This window comes from Dromiciops gliroides, chromosome 3 (genome assembly GCF_019393635.1).
Source record: "Dromiciops gliroides isolate mDroGli1 chromosome 3, mDroGli1.pri, whole genome shotgun sequence".
Classification (NCBI taxonomy): Eukaryota; Metazoa; Chordata; class Mammalia; order Microbiotheria; family Microbiotheriidae; genus Dromiciops; species Dromiciops gliroides.
This window is the reverse complement of record NC_057863.1, coordinates 565,365,567-565,386,616: the sequence shown is the minus strand read 5'-3', so window position 1 is coordinate 565,386,616 and position 21,050 is coordinate 565,365,567. Positions and strand designations below refer to the sequence as shown.

At 35.9% G+C, this 21,050-nt stretch overlaps 1 protein-coding gene across 1 annotated transcript in view; it reads right to left on the bottom strand.

The window, feature by feature from the left end:
• FOLH1B (folate hydrolase 1B) overlaps positions 1 to 21,050 on the bottom strand; it is a 97,148-nt gene that overhangs the window by 27,063 nt on the left and 49,035 nt on the right. Inside the window, 4 exon segments of the mRNA XM_043997862.1 lie at positions 581 to 663; positions 8,703 to 8,822; positions 11,770 to 11,855; positions 17,896 to 17,994. Of these exon segments, the coding sequence (XP_043853797.1) occupies positions 581 to 663; positions 8,703 to 8,822; positions 11,770 to 11,855; positions 17,896 to 17,994 (388 nt within the window).

Here is a 21,050-nt window from a genome sequence, read left to right as displayed (position 1 = left end):
GTATGGTACATATATAACCTATATCAGATTGGTTGATGTCTTGTGGAGGGGGGGAAGGGATGGAGGGAGAAAATTTTGGAACTCTAAATCTTATGAAAATGAATTTTCAAAACTACCCTTATATGTAACAGGAAAAAAATAAAATAAATGTTTGCTGTACTGAAAAAAGAAAGGAAGGAAGGAAGGAAGGAAGGAAGGAAGGAAGGAAGGAAGGAAGGAAGGAAGGAAGGAAGAAAGAAAGAAAGAAAGAAAGAAAGAAAGAAAGAAAGAAAGAAAGGACCCTGTTCAACTGTTACCACAGCTCTTAATATTCAAAGTTTGCTTTCACCCAAAATTTATTTTAATCTTCTACGTATATGTTGTTCTCCTTTACTCACAGTAAATTATAAGGTCCTTAATCTAAGCTTTTTTGCCTTTGTATACTTGGCACATAGCCAATATGACATATATTAAGTTCCAGATGACTATAAGAAAGTAAAAGTAAAAAAAAACTATAGTAAAAAAGGAAAAATTAAAAGTTTTCAAAAAGAAAGTAAAAGTAAAAATTATGAGATTTCATTACAACTCAGTATTCACTAACCTCAGCCCACTCAGTAGAGCCTAATAGACCAAATTCTTCAGCATCCCAGCTTGCAAATATCATTGTTCTTCTTGGCCTCCATCCTGAAAGCAAAAGCAAAATATATAGAGCCTTAGAAAATACTCCATAATAAGGGAGAGTAGGGATCAGAATAACTTATATGTTTATTAATAGTGATCATAAACATAAGCCAATTTGACATTAATAATAATATATTGTCCTTCTTGTTTTTTATTAATTCAAATTTTCCACACAATTATATTAAACAAGTATTTATTAAGCACCTAATATATTTGTGACACTATGCATAGAACTGAGGATATGAAGACAAATGGCAACCTAGTCCCTGAACTTAAAGAGATTACAATTTATCCCACTGCATGTGCACAAATTTAACCAACAGACATTTATTAAGCACCTACTATGGACAAGGCATTATTATGAGTCCTGAAGATTATCTTGAGATTTCTAGCCTTAGGATTCATACCTAACTACAGGGCTATGAAATACTTCTTTCCAGGTAAAGGTCAGCACAGCAGAGACAGGAAAATTTGAATGCAATTTGATTCATGGTTTTAAGAAACATATCTGATTGGTGGAGCCAAGATGGCAGAGAGGAAGCAGCAAGCTGCCTGAGCTCTCCCTCTCTTCCTTCAAATAGAACATTATTAAATCAACCCTCTGGACGGATTCTGAAATTACAGAACCTGCAAAGAGACAGAGAGACACAGTCTTCCAACCAGAGATAATTTAGAAGAGTTCAGGAAAAGGTCGGTCTGACTCGGGCAAAAGGGAGGTCCAGCACAGGGCAGCAACCCAGCGCCAAGGGGGTCAGGGCAAGTCAGCAGGAGATGTGGGCCACAGCCAAGCAAATGAGGCCCCTGGAACCTGGCTCAAAAATCTGGTGGTCAAGAAGGACAGTGGAAAAACCTACCTGCACCAGCTGAGAGGGCAAGTTGCCAGCTGTAGGGCCACAAACAGGACAGGTGGGATCAGGCGCCTGACTGAGCACGGTCAGACATGAAGTGCAGGGAGGCAAACTGCACACATTATAAAGGCCTCAGAGTAAAAAGCCAGTCACACAGCACCTATACCCCTGCACAAGAAGCCCAAAACAGAGACCCTGGTGCCCCCAGAGCAGACTTCAACTTAAAAAATAAATAAATAAGCTGCAATAATGAGTAAGAATCAAAAAAGAGCCCTCTCCATTCAGAGCTTCTGTATCAATAGGGAAGAAGCCAACACAAACTGAGATGAGGACAATACCCTCAAATTGCCTACATGTGAAGCCTCCCGAGGGAAGGTGAATTGGTCTCAAGAACAAAAAGCCTTTCTGGAAGAGCTCAAAAAGGATTTTAAAAATCAATTAAGAGAGGTAGAAGAAAAAATGGGGAGAGAAATGAAAGCAAAACAAGAAAACTATGAAAAAAGAATCAGAAGCTTGGAAAAGGAAGCACAAACTTTGACTGGCCAAATGGAAAAAAAAGTGCATAATTTCAGTGAAGAAAACAATGACTTAAAAATTAAAATTGGACAGTTGGAAGATTAAGAATGCATGAGACACCAGGAATCAGTCGAACAGAATCAAAAGAATGAAAAAATAGAAGAATATGTGAAATATCTCATTGGAAAGACAACTGATCTGGAAAACAGATCCAGGAGAGACAATTTGAGAATGATTGGACTGCCTGAAAGCCATGACCAGAAAAAGAATCTAGACAGCATATTCCAGGAAATTATTAAGGAGACCTGCACTGATATCATAGAATCAGAGGATAGAATCATCATTGAAAGAATCCACCGATCACCTCCTGAAAGAGACCCCAAAAGGAAAACTCCAAGGAATATTGTAGCCAAATTACAGAATTATCAGGTGAAGGAGAAAATACTCCAAGCAGCCAGAAAGAAGCAATTTAAATATCATGGAGCCACAGTCAGGATTGCTCAGGACCTGGCAGCTTCAACATTAAAGGACTGCAAGGCTTGGAATATGATATTCTGGAAGGCAAAGGAGCTTGGATTGCAGCCAAGAATCTATTACCCAGGAAAAATGTGCATTCTCTTTCAGGGGAAAAGATGTACATTTAATGACATTGGGGACTTTCAATCTTTCCTGATGAAAAGACCAGAACTGAATAGAAAATTCAATCTTAATATACAAGACTCAAGAGAAGTTTAAAAAGGTAAACAGAGGGAAAAAAAAATGGTTACTCAATTAGGTTAAACTATTTATATCCCTACATGGGAAGATAATACTCATAACTCTTAAGAACTGTAAATGTATTTGGGCAGAGAGAAAGACACAGGGTATAAATATAAATTGTCTTTAATGTGATGATACAAAAAAAATTAAGGGGTTAAAAAGGGAGTCTATGGGGAGGAGAGGAAAGGGGAGGTGGAATGGGATGAATTATATCATATGAAGAGGTGAAATAAACCTATTACAATAGAGGGAAAGAAAGGAGGGGTGAACATTGTTTCAACCCTACTCTCATTAGATTTGATTCAAACAGGGAATAACATATACGTTCATTGGGATAAAGAAACTTAGCTCATTCTTTAGGGAAGCAAAAGGGGAAGGGAAAGGGGGGACTGATAGAAGGGAGGACAACAGCAAGGGAGAAAAGGGTAAAGAAAAGAGAGGGGGGGTGATAAAAAGGGAGGGCAGATTAGGGTAAGAAGTAAAACGTCAGTGAGGAGGAATAATAACTGTGTATGTGAATGTGAATGGGATGAACTCTGCTGTAAAACAGAAGCGAATTGCAGAGTGGATTAATAACCAGAATCCTACAATATGCTGTTTACAAGAATCACATTTGAAGCAGAGAGATACACACAGAGGAAAGGTAAAAGGCTGGAGCAGAATATATTATGCTTCAGTTAACAAAAAGCAGGGGTAGCAATCCTTATCTCAGACAAAGCACAGGCAAAAATAGATTTTATTAAAATAGATAAAGAAGGAAATTATGTCTTGCTTAAAGGTACTATACATAGTGAAGTAATATCAATATTGAATATGTATGTGCCAAGTGGTATAGCATCCACATTCTTAGTGGAGAAGTTAAATGAGTTACAAGAGGAATTAGACAGTAATACTATACTAGTGGGGGATCTGAATCTCCCCCTCTCAGAATTAGATAAATCTAGCCAAAAAATAAATAAGAAAGAAGTGAAAGAGGTGAATATATTACTAGAAAAGTTAGACATGATACATGTCTGGAGAAAACTGAATGGGGATAGAAAGGAATATACCTTTTTTTCTCAGCCGTACATGGCACATTTTCAAAACCTGACCATGTATTAGGGCACAAAAACATCATAGTCAAATGTAGAAAGGAAGAAATAGTAAATGCATCCTTCTCAGATCATGATGCAGTAAAAATTACACGTAAGAAAGAGCCAGGGAAAAGTAGAATGAAAATCATTTGGAAACTAAATAATTTCATTCAAAAGAATGAAGGGGCCAAACAACAAATCATAGAAACAATCAATAACTATATCCAAGAGAATGACAATAATGAGAAAACATACCAAAATCTATGGGATGCAGCCAAAGCAGTGCTTAGGGGAAAATTTATAGCTCTAAATGCTTACATGGATAAAAAAGTGAAAGAGGAGATTAATGAACTGGGCATGCATCTTAAAAAGCTAGAAAAAGAATAAATTAGAAATCCCCAATTATATACTAAACTAGAGCTCCTGAAAATTAAAGGAGAAATTAATAAGATTGAAAGTAAAAAAAAAAACTATAGAATTAATCAATAAAACTAAGAGCTGGTTTTATGAAAAAACCAATAAAATAGATAAAATATTGGTTAATTAGATTAAAAAAAAGAAAGAAGAAAACCAAATTACCAGTATCAAAAATGAAAAGGGTGAGGTTACCACCAATGAAGTGGAAATTAAAGCAATAATTAGGAATTATATTGCCCAACTGTATGCCAATAAATTTGACAATCTAAATTAAATGGATGAATATTTACAAAAATACAAACTGCCCAGGTTAACTGAAGAGGGAATAAAATCCTTAAATAAACCCATATTAGAAAAAGAAATTGAACAAGCCATTAATGAAGTCCCTAAGAAAAAATCCCCAGGGCCAGATGGGTTTACGGGTGAATTTTACCAAACATTTAAAGAACAATTAATTCCAATATTATACAAATTATTTGGAAAAATAGGTGAAGAAGGAGTTCTACCAAATTCGTTTTATGACACAAATATGGTGGTGATACCAAAACCAGGCAAAGCAAAAACAGAGAAAGAAAATTATAGACCAATTTCCCTAATGAATATTGATGCTAAAATCTTAAATAAGATATTAGCAAGGAGATTACAGCAAGTAATCACCAGGATAATACACTATGACCAGGTGGGATTTATACCAGGAATGCAGGGCTGGTTCAACCTTAGGAAAACTATTAACATAATCAACCACATCAATAAGAAAACCAACCAAAATCATATGATTATCTCAATACATGCAGAGAAAGCTTTTGACAAAATACAGCACCCATTCCTAATAAAAACACTGGAGAGTTTAGGAATAGGTGGAGCTTTCCTTAAAATAATAAACAGTATCTACCTAAAATCATCAGCAAGTATTATATGCAATGGAGATAAATTAGAGGCCTTCCCAATAAGATCAGGGGTGAAACAGGGATGTCCATTATCATCTCTATTATTTAATATTGTACTAGAAATGTTAGCTTTGGCAATCAGAGAAGAAAAAGGAATTAAAGGAATTAGAATAGGCAAGGAGGAAACAAAACTATCACTCTTTGCAGATGATATGGTGGTATACTTAGAGAATCCTAGAGAATCAACTCAAAAAGTACTTGAAACAATTAACAACTTTAGCAAAGTAGCAGGATATAAAATAAATCCACATAAATCATCAGCATTTCTATACATGACCAACAAAGTCCAGCAGCAAGAGATAGAAAGAGAAATTCCATTCAAAGTAACAGTAGATAATATAAAATACTTGGGAGTCTACTTGCCAAGACAAACCCAGGAACTCTATGAACACAACTACCAAACACTCTTCACACAAATCAAATCAGATCTAAATAATTGGAAAGATATCAATTGGTCATGGGTAGGCAGAGCTAATATAGTAAAAATGACAATACTACTTAAATTAATTTACTTATTCATTGCCATACCAATCAGACTACCTAAAAATTATTTTATAGAGCTAGAAAAAATAATAACAAAATTCATCTGGAAAAACAAAAATTCAAGAATATCCAGGGAAATAATGAAAAAAAAATTCACAGGAAGGTGGGTTAGCAGTATCAAACCTGGAGCTTTACTATAAAGCGGCAGTCATCAAAACTATCTGGTACTGGCTAAAAAATAGAGTGGAGGATCAATGGAATAGGCTAAGCACAGGAAACACAGTAGTAAATGACACTAGTAATGTGGTGTTTGATAAACCCAAAGACTTCAGCTTCTGGGATAGGAACTCAGTATTTGACAAAAACTGCTGGGAAAACTGGAAGATAGTATGGCAGAAATTAAGCATAGACCAACATCTTATACCTTTTACTAAAATAAGGTCAAAATGGATACATGATTTAGACATAAGAGGTGATACCATAGGTAAATTAGGAGAGAAAGGAATAGTGTACCTATCAGATCTTTGGAAAGGAAAACAGTTTATGACCAAACAAGAGATAGAGTATATTATAAAATGCAAAATGGATGATTTTGATTACATTAAATTTTTAAAAAATTTGTACAAACAGAAGCAATGCATTCAAAATTAGAAGGGAGGCAGAAAGCTGGGAAACAATTTTTATGGGCATTGCTTCTGAGAAAGGCCTCATCTCTAAAATATATATGGAATTAAATCAAATTTATAAGAATCCAAGTCATTCCCCAATTGAGAAATGGTCAAAGGATATAAACAGGCAGTTTTCTGATGAAGAAACCAAAGCTATCTATTCCCATATGAAAAAATGCTCTAAATCTCTAATGATTAGAGAGATGCAAATTAAAACAACTCTGAGGTACCACCTGACACCTATCAGATTGGCTATAATGACAAAAAAGGAAGATAATCAATGTTGGAGAGGCTGTGGGAAAATTGGAACACTAATGCATTGTTGGTGGAGCTGTGAGCTGATCTAACCATTCTGGAGAGCAATTTGGAATTATGCCCAAAGGACGATAAAGCTGTGCATACCCTTTGACCCAGCAATTCCACTTTTGGGTCTTTTGCCCAAAGAAATCATGGAAGGGGGAAAGGGACCCACATGTACAAAAATATTTATAGCTGTTCTTTACATGGTAGCAAGGAATTGGAAGTTGAGGGGGTGCCCATCAATTGGGGAATGGCTGCACAAGTTGTGGTATATGAATACAATGGAATACTATTGTGCTGTAAGAAATGATGAGCAGGAAGAGTTCAGAGAAACCTGGAGGGTCTTACGTGAGCTGATGATGAGTGAGATGCAGAACCAGAAGAACATTGTACCGTATCATCAACATTGAGTGTTGACCTACTGTGATGGACTATATTCTTCTCACCAATGCAATGGTACAGAAGAGTTCCAGGGAACTCATGATAGAAGAGGATCTCCAAATCCAAGAAAAAAAAAAGAAAGAAAGAACTGTGGAGTATAGATGCTGATTGAACCATATTATTTCTTTTGTTTTGGGTGCCTGTTGTTTTTTTTTTTTTCTATTTTGAGGTTTTGCATCACTGCTCTGATTTTTTCTCTTGTAACAGGATTAATGCAGAAATAGGATTAATGTTATTATGTGTATATATATATATGTGTGTGTATATATCTATATCTATATGTATATGTATAGAGATATATAGATATAACCTATATCAGATTACCTGCTGTCTAGGGGAGGGGGGAGGGAGGGGAGGGAGAAAAATCTGAAATTGTAAAGCTTGTATAAACAAAATTTGAGAACTATCTTTACATGTAACGGAAAAAATAAAATACCTTATACATTAAAAAAAATAATAAACCCATAATATTATATAATATAGTAACAGTAAAGACAGGCTCACATCTTTTTTGTTGTTTTTGTTTTTTGTTTGTTTGTTTGTTTTTTCGGGGGGCAATGATAGTTAAATGACTTGCCCAGGGTCACACAGCTAGTAAGTGTCAAGTGTCCGAGGCTGGATTTGAACTCTAGCCCTCCAGAATCCAGGGCTGGTGCTTTATCCACTGTGCCACCTAGCTGCGCCTCACATCTTTTTTATAGTCTGAAAAAAGTTTTACATTAAATCTATGCTAATTTATGAATAGTTTTGAAATTCCACACAACTTTTCATATTATTTGTAAAGGCAGCCTTTATGATCCTGGCTAGCAAAGAGTTCTACTTTATTCTAGTGTGATAAAAGAGTCACCGACTAGACAATAATACACATGAAAAAGATTTAGGACTTTTAGTAGACTACATGCTTAATAAATCAATATTGTGAAATGGCAGATATTAATGTGATCCAAGACTACATTAATACAGTGTCCAGAAAGGGGAGCGGGGCAATAGTCCCATTGTGCAGTTGCAGGTGTCTTATTTGGGAAGGACACTGACAAAGTTGATTATAAACATGAGTGGAGAGCAGGATTTTGAAACAAAAGCAACTGAGAAATATGCCATGTGAAGATAGATGGAAAGAAAGGGTGATATTTAGCCTAGAGGAGAGAAGACTTTGGGCAACATGTGAAAGTTGTTTTCAAGAATCTGAAGCATTAAAATGTGGGACTATGAACAATAGGTAGAAGTTGCATTCAGGGATAGTTCAGGTCAATATAAGGAAAAACTGTCTAACCATTGAAGCCATCCTAAAGAGGACAGGAAGTGTGTGCTCCATCACTGGTATCCCTGGTACAACTATTCACTTTTTGGGAATATTATACAATGAGTCAAGTATGTATTTCAGTAGATGACATTTCTGGCCTCTTTCAATTCTAAGCTTCTTTGACTAAAAGGTCAAGAATATGAAACCTTAAACATTTAAAAGCATCTATGGTAACCCCTATAGCAACTTTAAAAGTATCTTACATATAGTTAAAGTTCATAAGTGTGCTAGTTGATTGATTTGAATTTAATTGAATCTTTACCTCTTTAGTTCTTGAGTTACATTACCTTCCCTTTTCAGTTTTCCATAACTCCTCACAATCTCATGTACTACAGCAGCTCCACTCTGAGGATCAATGCCACCAAACACCCATGAGTCACGATGACCTCCCAGAATTACATACCTGTCTACAAAAATCATTACAATAATTATGAGGTTTGAGAGATAATGAGGATACCCCAAACAGCTGCTTTCTCCCCAACACTGTTAAAATGCAGCACTAACAAAATTATTCTACAATAATCATAAACTCTAAGGGTAAGGTAATAGAAATTATGAAGTAATAAAGTCTTAATCAAAATAAAAGTCTTCATACTGGTAGTCCTTTATAAGATATGAAGTCCATCAGTCAAACTGGATAAAATTAATATGAGTCTAGATACTGAAACCTTCTAAAAACAGCCCTCATTCTGACATTGTAGGCATGAAGTGTCTTAGTCACATGCCTATTCTCTTCATGTGTGCCCATCTATTAGTGAACTCTATATGTATGCTCACTTTTCTCTTTGATGAGTTATGCAGTTGTTAGAGAGAGAATGTGCCCCAGTTTATGGATGAAACATTTTATAGTCACTATCTTTACTATGCCATTACAATAAACAAATTAGCTTTGAGCAAATTGTGCCTATGGAATGCCTGTTAAAAATAAGCACACTGGTGGGGATTCTTGAGCTATAATTTTATGATTATAGACCTGAAAAGTACCTTAAACCTGTGGTAGCTATCCCATGGGGAACCTATTCTGAGAAGAGGAGATGAAAGGGCTACATCATTTCAATAGTATTTATGCAAAACTTAAGATATACAATTACATTTAAAGACAGAGTACTGAGTCATCCCATCCCCTTAAACTGTAAGCTACATGAGAGCAAGGAAAATATGTATCCAAACACCTTAGCACAAAGCCTAGTGTTCTATTAAAACAGAGAGAGAGAGAGAGAGAGAGAGAGAGAGAGAGGGAATATGGACTTTATAAATGTTGAATTGAATTTAATCATAATGCAAAATAGTTTCCAATTTATGAGATTTTTTTTTGTTGGCTGTTTGGAAATCAGAATACTCTTCCCCACCCAGACAATATTACAAATAGTATTGCCAGATCGATGTATAAAAGCCTATCAAAGAGAATGGTGCCTCTAAAGTAAATTCCATATCTTCCTTTTAATTATTTATAACATTGTTTCTGTGGAATTTAAGTTCCTTAAGTCTAGAGACAAGTGTTTTGTCTTCTTTGAGATTTTTTTTTCAGTCACCAAAAACTAGCAAAGCAAGCACTTAATAAATGCTAATTGAATTGCAGGAGAATTCATTCTGAATTCCAAATCACCAAGAAACCAAAATATTTGGGTGGGACTGTGTAAGGGAGAGTAGTATTGCTGGGTATTGGCTACTTTTTGTTGGCCTCCACAGTAGAGACATCACCTCCCTATATTTATCTAAAGAGATAACTCCAGGTCAATCACTCCTCAGGTATTCTGAACTGAGGAAAAAAGGGTTTCTTAGGATTTAGAACTGCTCTTCAGTTTCTCATTTTATAAATGAAGCAACTGAGATTGAGAGAAGTTGCTTGCTCAGGTCAAAGAGTTTATAAGTAGTTTTCTAAGATTGAAAACCAAAGTTTTTTTCTCTAAATACAGTGCTATTTTCGCTACCCTAAACTCTCCTTGAGTTTATGAGAGGCACCTTGACAGAAAGCTGGTCTTGGAGTGAGAAAGAATAGCATGCTATTCATATCTCTGCTATATACTGGTGATTTGCTTCCTGGGCATGAGCAAGAAAGAATCCTTTTACATTTATTTCTTGTGTCTTGGTAATTCCCTATATCTGATCAGAGTTTGAGGGTTCATTCTGTCAAAAGGGTGGTATGGCTTGCTTCATAAAGTACCATTATGGTTGTAGCCCTACTACTATTTCCTAAAGGAAATACTGCCATATATAGCAGTCAATCACTGTTGACTAATGATAATGAAAATTATTAGTCCTCAGAGGAAGCTATATTAGGTATTTGGTGGGCCAAATTTAAATTCCATTTAAAATGTGAAAAACTCCATATCCAGAGAATGCCTGCTATTAGGAGAGGAATATAATTTAATCATATAGTTTATGTGAGTCAATGGTTACAATAGCAAAACCACACATTTCTCCATGGAGCAACCTTTTAAACCTGGAAACTGGAAAATGAGGCATAATTTAATATAACTGAGATGGGGACATTCTCACTCCAGCTTCAATGGAGGCAGCTGAGTTGAGAACACAACCTTGACAGTCTGAACAACAAGTTTAAAGCCTTGCTTTGCTCCTTACTTCATGGAGGAAGCCTCTTTACCTCTGTGATGTCAATTTTATCATCTTTCAAATGAGGAGGTTGGACAAGACATCCTCTAAAGTCCTGTCATTATCTAAATCCTATGCCTAACTAGAAAATCTATGAAATAGTGAAGATATCCTCTAAAAAATAAATTTCTCTTGTCAGGGAGGTCTTAGAATAATCTGAGAAATGGGGAACTTAAAAATTCTCTGGCTTGGTGCAGTGGAAAGGGCATTGGAGTCAGAGGACCCAGATTCTAGCCATGTAACTTGATAGTGACGAGATCTTGGGTAAATCTCATCATCTCTCAGGACTCAGTTTCCAAATCTATAAATGAAGATGCTGGACTAAATGATTTCCAATGTCTCTTTTCAGCTCTAAATTTTATGATTCTAAATGCAATAGTTTTGGAGTCAGGAAATGGGTTCGTCTATTACAAAGTAGGATTCAGATACAGAAGTATGAGGAAAGGACTTAGAAGTAATGTAAAGAAGCACCGATTAAAAAAAAAATCTGGATATTAATTCTAGTTCTCACACTAGAAACTTATATGTCCTTAATCAAATTTATTTAACCTCCCCAACCTCAGTTTCCACATTTGTAAAATAAAGGAAGGAGTTGAACTAGATGTATGCAAGGTCCCTTTCACATATAAAATCTTAAGATCCCATTATGCAGAAAGATATACATGTGTAACTCCTTAAACTTCTTTCTATAGTCAAGCTAGTCCCTGCTCACATTAGTAATTTAGAAAATAAATGCTTTACCTGGTTCCACTGCTCCTCTGAGAGTGCCAATCACATTGTAAATCCTTGTTACTTTGTTATTGCTGTGAATATTCATTTTGACTTTTCTAATGCAATTTAAAACAAACAAACAAATAAACTTTAGCATTGTGAGTATACTGGCACCAAAATATACTGATTGGTTTGTGTAGTTTTTCTACCTCATCCTTCCCTCTTTCATCCCCTTTCTCTCCTTATTTCCCATATATGTATATGTGTGTACTGCACATGTATGTTTGTATATGTGTATGCATATTAATCCACATGTATGTGTATATAAAGGTATATGTATATAGATATGTATATCACCACATGTATAAATGAAGGCAGAAAGACAATAGACATTTGGCTAGTCTTGATTTAAGGAAGATGTGAGTTCAAATTCTGCCCCTCAAGAAGCAAAATACCAAATATATATGCAGTAATTTAGAGGTGAGGAAAATGTTTACTACTGAGGAGGTGGCTCTGGAACTGAATATTAAATGGAGCAAGGAATTCTCAGAGACATAGGTGATGAGGAAGAACATTTTAGACATAGAAGATAGCCAATGTGCAAAAGCCATGAGGTGAGGAGAGAGGATGCTGGGTAGGTGGAACAGCAAATAGTTTGTGTGAAACCTAGTATGTCAGGACCAGGATTGAAAAATCATTCTAGAACAACAGATAATCACCAAAATGTGAAGGGTTTTTTAATTCCAAAAAGAAAAAATTAAATTTTATTCTAAAGGCAGTAGGGAGCCACTGAAGAAGTAGGGGAGAGAGTTATGTTAAGCCCTACATTTCAAAAATATCAATTTGGCAGTTGATTAGATTATAGATTTAAGAGGAAAAACATTGGAATTAGGGAGGCCAGTTAGGAAGCTATTGTAATAATCTAAAGTCAAGTGTCCAGCTCATTTACAAATGAGGACTCAAAAAGTCAGGCATGACTAATCAACTAAAGAATGTCAAGTTATAATCCTATACCTGTCTTCTCTTTCACAAATTAGAAATGTCTAGAAGTCTCTAAACACATTGCCTAGATTAGAACTTCCCCTACTTGCTCCTGAATCCTTTGAGGTATGCCTTACCAACGTAGGATGGAATTGGCTTATAAAATGATCACTTAATCTCTCCATTTTATGACCTGTTCTCATTTCTCATTCTTCTTGACCTATCTACAGTATTTGACATTGTTCACCCTCTTCCCCTCCTGGTGACTCCCTCATCCTTGAGTTGTTGGGTTTTTCATTCTCCTACCAGACTTCATTTCTTCTTAGATACCTATGCTGCACCATTATCCTTGTCACTTTCCTCATGGTTTACCCCTTGGGGCTCTGTCCTTTTCCTTCTTCTCTTTTCTATCTGTACTCTCTCTTAGTGATCCTATCAATTTCCATATCTACATATTGAAACCTAATTTCTAGAATGATTCCAGTCATGCATCACCACAGAATTGCCTGTTTAAGACCCGACGAAGGGCCATGGAAGACATGGAAGCAGAGACATCAGTAGGGATCATCAGGCACTATGATCTTAGGAAGAGAAAGGCCCTCCAAAATGGCCTAGGGTTCCTGGGTCCACACTTCGGGGCAGATCAGGCAGTGCTGGGGTCACGGTAGTTTCAGAAGTCAGAGTAGCTCCCAGAGTAGCCAAATATGCACTTAAGATTTATGGACACTTCAGGATTAGAATGCATCATGTGTTTGGGGGGTTTTGTTTTGTTTTGTTTTTGTATTTGTGGGGCAATGGGGGTTAAGTAACTTGCCCAGGGTCACACAGCTAGTAAGTGTCAAGTGTCTGAGGCCGGCTTTGAACTCAGGTACTCCTGACTCCAGGGCTGGTGCTTTATCCACTGTGCCACCTAGCTGCCCCCTGCATCATGTGTTTTTACAGGAAGAGAAAGGAATTTGTTCAGGTGAGTCTGATTCATTTCCTCCCCCTGGAGGTGCCAGTTATCAAGGAAACTAGAAATTACTAGAATAGAATGTTCTAAGGACAGAAGTTTCTGACACAGAAGAAAAAAGATTCCAGAGAAAGGGGAAGGATAGATAGGAGAAAGCACCATGTAGAAGGAAAATATATAACTAATGAAGAGATAGCATTATGATCAAGGAAAAACTAGGCAATAAAAATCAGGTTTTCTGGACTGTTCCACTATTTAACCTCCAACCTTCCAATTCTCTATTCTACTCCCATGCACCCAGATTCATAAGCTTGACTCTTCTCTCCAACTCATTCCAAATATGTAACCTGCTTTCAAGAATGATCAAGTTGATCTTCATAATAAAATGTCTTATATACAACCCTGTTCTCTAATCATCTGACTACTCTCCTAGGGACAGTTGGTAACTCATCACCTATTGCTTCCTACCTAATTAGTATCTTAGTTTCAAGTCTCTCCTTTCTCTAATTCTTCCTTTACTCAGCTCACAAAAGCAAACTTTTTTTAAAAAAGTGACACTGATAACAGGACACTAATGTTTAAGAATCTTTACCAACTCTGTTGACTCTAGGATAAATTACAAACTCTTCAGCTTAGCATTTAAAGTCTCTCACAGTCTGGCTCCAGTCTACCTTTAAAAGCTTATTTCACATTATTTCCCTTTACATTTTCTAGGTTCAAGGCAGATTTCTCTCACATCACTGTGAAAACTCAGAGACTTTCTCCCATTAATAAGAATGTTCCTTATTCACCTTCCTCTCCTAGCATCACTGGTTTCCCTCAAGGCTCAGCTAATGAATCAGCTCCTTCAAGAAGCCTTTCTCCAACTTCATAACTAATTACATTGTTTTTCTTATCAAGAAGTATTGATATAATCATTTGTTTACATCTTGTATTCTCTCACCAGTAGAATATAAACTTCTTGAGGGTAAGTAATGTCTTATACTTTATCTTTTCCTCCCCAAAGCTAACACAGTGCCTTTCACATTTCACGGTTGGGGAGGGGGGGGGGTTGTGTCTTCTAAACTTGTGATTTTATCTGTGTAGGGAACTCCTTGTGTGGATACTCTATCCATTCATAAGGTTGGCAACTCATCTGTAAATTATATAGTATTAGAGTTACATGTGCCAATGAGAAAATAAGTAACCCACCTATAGTCACAGCAAATGTACATCTTACACCAGAACTTGAATCTAATTTTTCTTTCTTCCAAAGCTAGCCCCATATACTTCTTTTTTCTTTCTTTCCTTTTTTTGTGGGTCAATGAGGGTTAAGTGACTTGCTCAGCATCACACAGCTGGTAAGTGTCAAGTGTCTGAGGCTAGATTTGAACTCAGGTCTTCCTGAATCCAGGGCTGGTGCTTTATCCACCATGCCACCTAGCTGCCCCCCTAGCCCCATATTCTTGAAACCATGATGGATCTTTCTTTGCAAATAGTAGGACCTTAATAAATGCTTGTTAGATTGGATTGGATTTCTGAAGACTACAAAAAGACTTGTCAGAATTTTTACAGAGCACAATGCTGTGAAACTGAATTCCTTGCTGTTTCTCATGAAAGATACTACATTTCTTGACTCCAAGTAATTTCACTGCTTGTCTCCTATGTCTAGAATTCTCCTACTCCTCTCCATCCTTTGGCTTCTTTCAAGTCCCAGCTAAAATCCCACTCACTACAAAAAGCCTTTCCCAATCCCCCTTAATTCTAGTAGTCTTACTTCTGTTATCATCTCTAATTTGTACTGTGTGTATGTGTGTGTGTGTTTGTATGTGAGCTCCTTGAAAGCAGGGATTGTCTTTTTGTTTTATTTTTGCTTTTTGCAATTATTTGTATCCCTAGCACTTAGTATAGTACCTGGCACCTATTAAGCAGAGATATGATTTGTGAGAAAATAATGGGATTTGGCAGATACTCAAAGACTCACCTGGAGATTAATCTAAACTGATTGAATTAAGTGAGAGTGATTGACTGCTGATTAGCCTACTTCAAGTTAACTAGATTGTAACCACACCTGACCGGCCCTTAAAAAGGTATTATTCTCAGAAGCTAAGGGCTTTGAACTCAACTAGAGACCACCTTCAAGTCCAGTGAACCAATGGATTTGGATGACACATACCAATCAGCTTGAAGTAGTGTGTAAGGACTGCCTCTGCTACAGACCCATAAAAAGCATCCACACTCAGTTTGAGAGCAGTTCGTTGAAGCAGGCTCATTGTGGAGGACTTGAGGAAGAACCAGACCAGGCTGGAACTCTAGGCTAAATAGGCCTTTTCTTAACTCCATGTGTTCTTTTTTTTCTAATACCTAGTGTGCTTTAATAAATGCTTAATACCCAAAGACTGGTGTTAAAGCTTCTAATTTTTTTTTTTTTTTTTTTTTTTTTAGTGAGGCAATTGGGGTTAAGTGACTTGCCCAGGGTCACGTGACTTGCCCAGGGTCACACAGCTAGTAAGTGTTAAGTGTCTGAGGCCCGATTTGAAATCAGGTCCTCCTGACTCCAGGGCTGGTGCTCTATCCACTGCACCATCTAGCTGCCCCTAAAGCTTCTAATTTAAGATGACCACACATTAGATTTTTTAGACAACACATTTAGATTTTAAACTTCACAGATTAATGGGTGCATTTTGACTTTACTTAAAACTTCAATTATTACTTTTTTATAGTTTATAATTTGTCACAATATGTAATTTTTGTTTTATAACCTGTATATATTTATTACATATCATACTTCAGGCCCCTGTGATTTCAGTGGTGAATGTATTCCACATAAAAAGGCAAATTCACTATCTTTTTGTGACTTAGTAGCTTTCAAGTACTCATATCGCTACTCTGCTGAGCCAGGCATGCTAGCCCCTAGACAGTATATAAGCTGTTACAAAGATGAATTCAAAGCCCTTACGGGCTGGTATGACCTGACAAAATTTTGCAGTAATGTATAACCTTAGAGAGTCCAGATTTATCTTTTTTTAAAGTTAAACCTTGGCGGAAGAAATAATAAGTTTACTCATTGATGAAGAACTATTTCAGAATCTGAAAAATCTCTTCCCCTTCTGTTTTGATATAAAAATAGTTTGGTCCAGGAAAGTCTCTTTCTTGATAAGTCTATAATAATTTATAAAGTGCTTACTATATGTGCCAAGCACTGTGCTAGGTGGCAGAGATACAAAGAAAGTAAAAACATTATCATTGAGCTCAAGGAATAAACATTCTAAATTAACCCAAAATAAGCAACACTATAGCATTTTAATTTAACTAAAATCAGCTTGGGAGCCTCTGAATCAGCTGCAGCACCAGTGTCATCTTGAACTAAATTCGCAGCCTAGGGAGAGGGCTGAGAGGTTGGCCAGGGGGAGATTACATGGGTCTCTGCTCATGCTGAGGCAGAACTTAAGTGTTTCACCCCTACAGGGAACCAGGAAGTAGGCTTGAGTGGCAGTGGCCCAGGTTGGGGAGGGGTACAGGCTCATTGGAGCTAACAACCACAGCACACAAAGTTTTGCTGTCTGCTTAATTAGCAAGTTAGCCTGGGGTTATCTATGGACAAGAGAACAGGCCAGGCTAGTGAAGGACCTTCCCTTCCTTAAATCATACAACCTGGGACCCCCTGGAGCTTGGGACAGTACAGACTGGAAACAGTGCCCTACTTTAAGAAGGAGTTAAAAGTCAAGTAAAAGACAAGCAAGATGACCATACAGAGAAAGATGTAGACCATAGAAAATTTCTTTAGTGACAAGAAAGATTGAAGTGCACCCTCAGAAGAGGATAGTAATATTAGGACTCCTACATCCAAAGCTTCCAAGAAAAATATGAATTGGTCTCAGGACATAGAAATTCTCAAAAAGAACTTTGAAGATAAAGTAAGAGAGGTAGAGAAAAAAATGGAAAGAGAAACGAGAGTGATACAGGAGGGTCATAAGTAAAATCATCTGAAATTGAAAATACAACATCCAGTAACATATGAACTATATTCTATTTGGTTGAATAAAAAATATTGCAATATTGCACAATACTATATACAAGGCACTAGAGGTACAGAAACAAAACAAACAAAAACAAAAGATTCCTTACTTTGAAGATCTTACATATAAATTACATGTTAAATATAAATGAAAGTTTGACTATTTGATTTATTCTATGAAAATTTACTGAAGATGGGGAAAATAAGGAAAATATAGCAAGATAACCGTGTAGAATAGTTTCCAGTAAAGCCAGGCCCAATGTTGTAAGGCACATTAAGCCTCCCTTTCCAACTGTGGTCTGGTGGTGCTGGTCCTCCCATATTTCTGTAATACACAAAAATTAGTATTAGTATTAAGCTAGTATTAGATGAAGAAAACATTTGATCAAAAAATGACACTCACTCAATAAACATTTATTCATGCCTACCCTGTGCAGGCACTGTGCTATATAATAGGGATATAGAGACCAAAAAAGAAAGAAAGAAAGAAAGAAAGAAAGAAAGAAAGAAAGAAAGAAAGAAAGAAAGAAAGAAAGAAAGAAATCTCTGCCCTTAATTAATAAACATTTATAAAGCACCTTTTATATGACGAGCATTGTAAAATCCAGTCCCTGCCTTCAAGGAACTTAAAATCTGATGGAAGAGAAAGGACCTTTCCATATACTATAAATACAAAATAAACACAAAGAAAATGAGGGTTGGGGGAAACTGAATGAAAATTGGGGAAATCAGGTAGCTTTCCTGAAGCATGTGGCCCTTGAGCTGAGTCTTGAAGGAAACTAGAGATTCAAAGCATCTGAAATAAGAATGGAGGGGATTCCGCAAGGAATAGAATGCCTTACATGAGGAAAAATAATCCATCTGATTTGACTGGAGGTGTGTGTGTGTGTGTGTGTGTGTGTGTGTGTGTGTGTGTGTGTATGTGAATGATGTGTAATTAGTCTGCAAATAAAGACTAGGGTCAGATTATAAAAGATTTTAAATGCTAAACAGGAGTTTATATTTTATTTTAAAGTCAAAAGAGCAATCTGCTGAAGCTTCTTAAGGAAAGAAGTGCAATGGTTAGACCTATGCTTTAGAAAATATCAATTAGGCAGTAGTGAGGAGGAGGATGGATTGTAAAGGGCATGTGACTGGAGGTCAGGAGATCAATTAGGGGGCTGAAGAGTGATGAGGGCCTGAATAGTAACCAAGTGAGTTTGAGAAAGAAAAGGATTTTAAGAGATCTGGAGGCATAGATGAAATGATTTGTCCAATGACTGGATAAGGGGCTAAATTAGAGTACTGAATTGACTACTAGTCTGTAACTCTGGGTAATGAGAAGAATGATGATGTCCTAAAAAGTGTGAATGAGATTTTCCCCACCCTTTAGATATAAGTGATTTAATTCTTGTCATAATCAGTTTATAGACTACGAACTGTAATTTAACATTGTTTATTCATTTTTAGTAGTTTGAGCAAATAAAAATGAAGGAAGTAAGACAGATACCATTAGAGCAAACTCAAATGCTACATGGCCAACTGGGTCTAGAAATCAACTGACTGATATTCACCTATTTGGCTTGGTTCCAGACTAGTGGTTTCCACCTAGGTGGCCAGCAAACAAGGTGGAAAAATGAAATCCAATGGGTTGTCCACTTGGATGATGAAAGACGGATGGTATCATTTTCTTTACTTCAAAACTTATTATACATGTACCACTCTGAGTGTGTTTAAATTGTGGGAGGAGTTGTTATATATAAATATCTGTGGATCCTGAGGCTCAGGGTCTTTGGGTCCTAGACCTGAGATTGGCTTTATTGTGAGACAGGATCCCTCTCTCAATAAAACTATTTTCTTTGGCTTGGAGACTTTGGTTTTTCTTTGTCTAACCTTTGCAACTTAGAAATTTTTACAACAAAAGTGAATTTAGGATGAGAGATAGGTTTAGGGGGAAAGATAATGTTTGTGGACATGTTGAGTTAGATCAATGTAGCTGACAGTTATTTCACTTCAGGGGACTGAAGCTTTCTCTACTTGCCAGAGTGGTAGCAGACTATTGGGTCAGAATTAGACAAATATAAGGCCAGTGTGTTTGCTTATATTATAATTCTTCACTAAAAAGGGAGAGTAGATGGGAACTGTGTTATAATTGAGAACTGATCAATACATTAAAAACAGTAATATTAAAAAAAACCAAAAACACTGATTCTAGATTCACTCAAGTAGCCTCGAGCATGCAGACCTGAGGAGTTTCATCTCATGACTTAATATACCTCTACTGTACTTACACCCAGTCTACTTCAAAAAAACTTTTGAAAACCCAACTCTGATTTTATTACTTATTGACTGAGAAAAAATTTTAATAGTTCTACATGTTCTGTAATAGCTGTTCTCAGCCTCCCTGCGGCTGATGAGTTATTATTAAAAGTGCATACAAATTCATATTTACATCAAGTATTGCTATATAACTCCAAAAAAGTATGTGGGAAGACTAAGCATAATAAATAATCAAACACATTTTCTGTAGATTGAATTAATAATGTTTCACATCTGCATTACTATTAAACGTATAAAGATGTCATTAATAAAATAAAAATTATTTTAAAATATCACTGATATTTTATGCATTTTAATGAAATTTCTCTTCTGTATATACTTTTGGTATATAGAAATGCTGCTGCTTTTTCAGATCTATTTTTTATCCTGCTTCTTTATTGAAGCTAGTGATAGTATAGACTGATTTTTTTGATGATTTCCTAGAGTTTTCAAAGTAAACCATAATGCCATCAGCAAACAGGAATGTTTCCTCCTATTTTTAAGCCAAAGTTTATGCCTTCAATTTTTATTTGTTTTATTTATCATTTGTTTTAAACAATGTCAAAGAATATCCTACTTTATTCTTACATTTTTTAGGAGTGGTTCTGGCATTTCCCCACTATAATTAATGCTAGCTTTTGGTATTAGATCTACACTCTTTAATATTATTAACATAAACCTTCAGTGTCAATGATTTGTAATTGTTTTTAGAATAATTGAGTGCTGTTTTTTGTCAAAGGCTTTTTTCTGTATTTATTGCTAAAATATTGTCGCAAGTGTTTTTTCTTTTAGTATGATTAGTTATGTTAATTATATTTTCCTATTATAAACCATTCTTACATTTTTGACACAAATACAACTGAATTATAGTGGATTTCATACATAGATACATACATATATGTATAGCCACATACACATACATACATATATAGTTATATTGACTTTTTACTACAGTGTTAATAGGTTTATATCAATATTCAACAGATCCTTTTAAAACAATAACTTTTATTAATACCTTTTCCTTATACATCACTGCCATTTCTGATAAATACCCAATTAAAAGAATTAAATTCTTTCCTTATA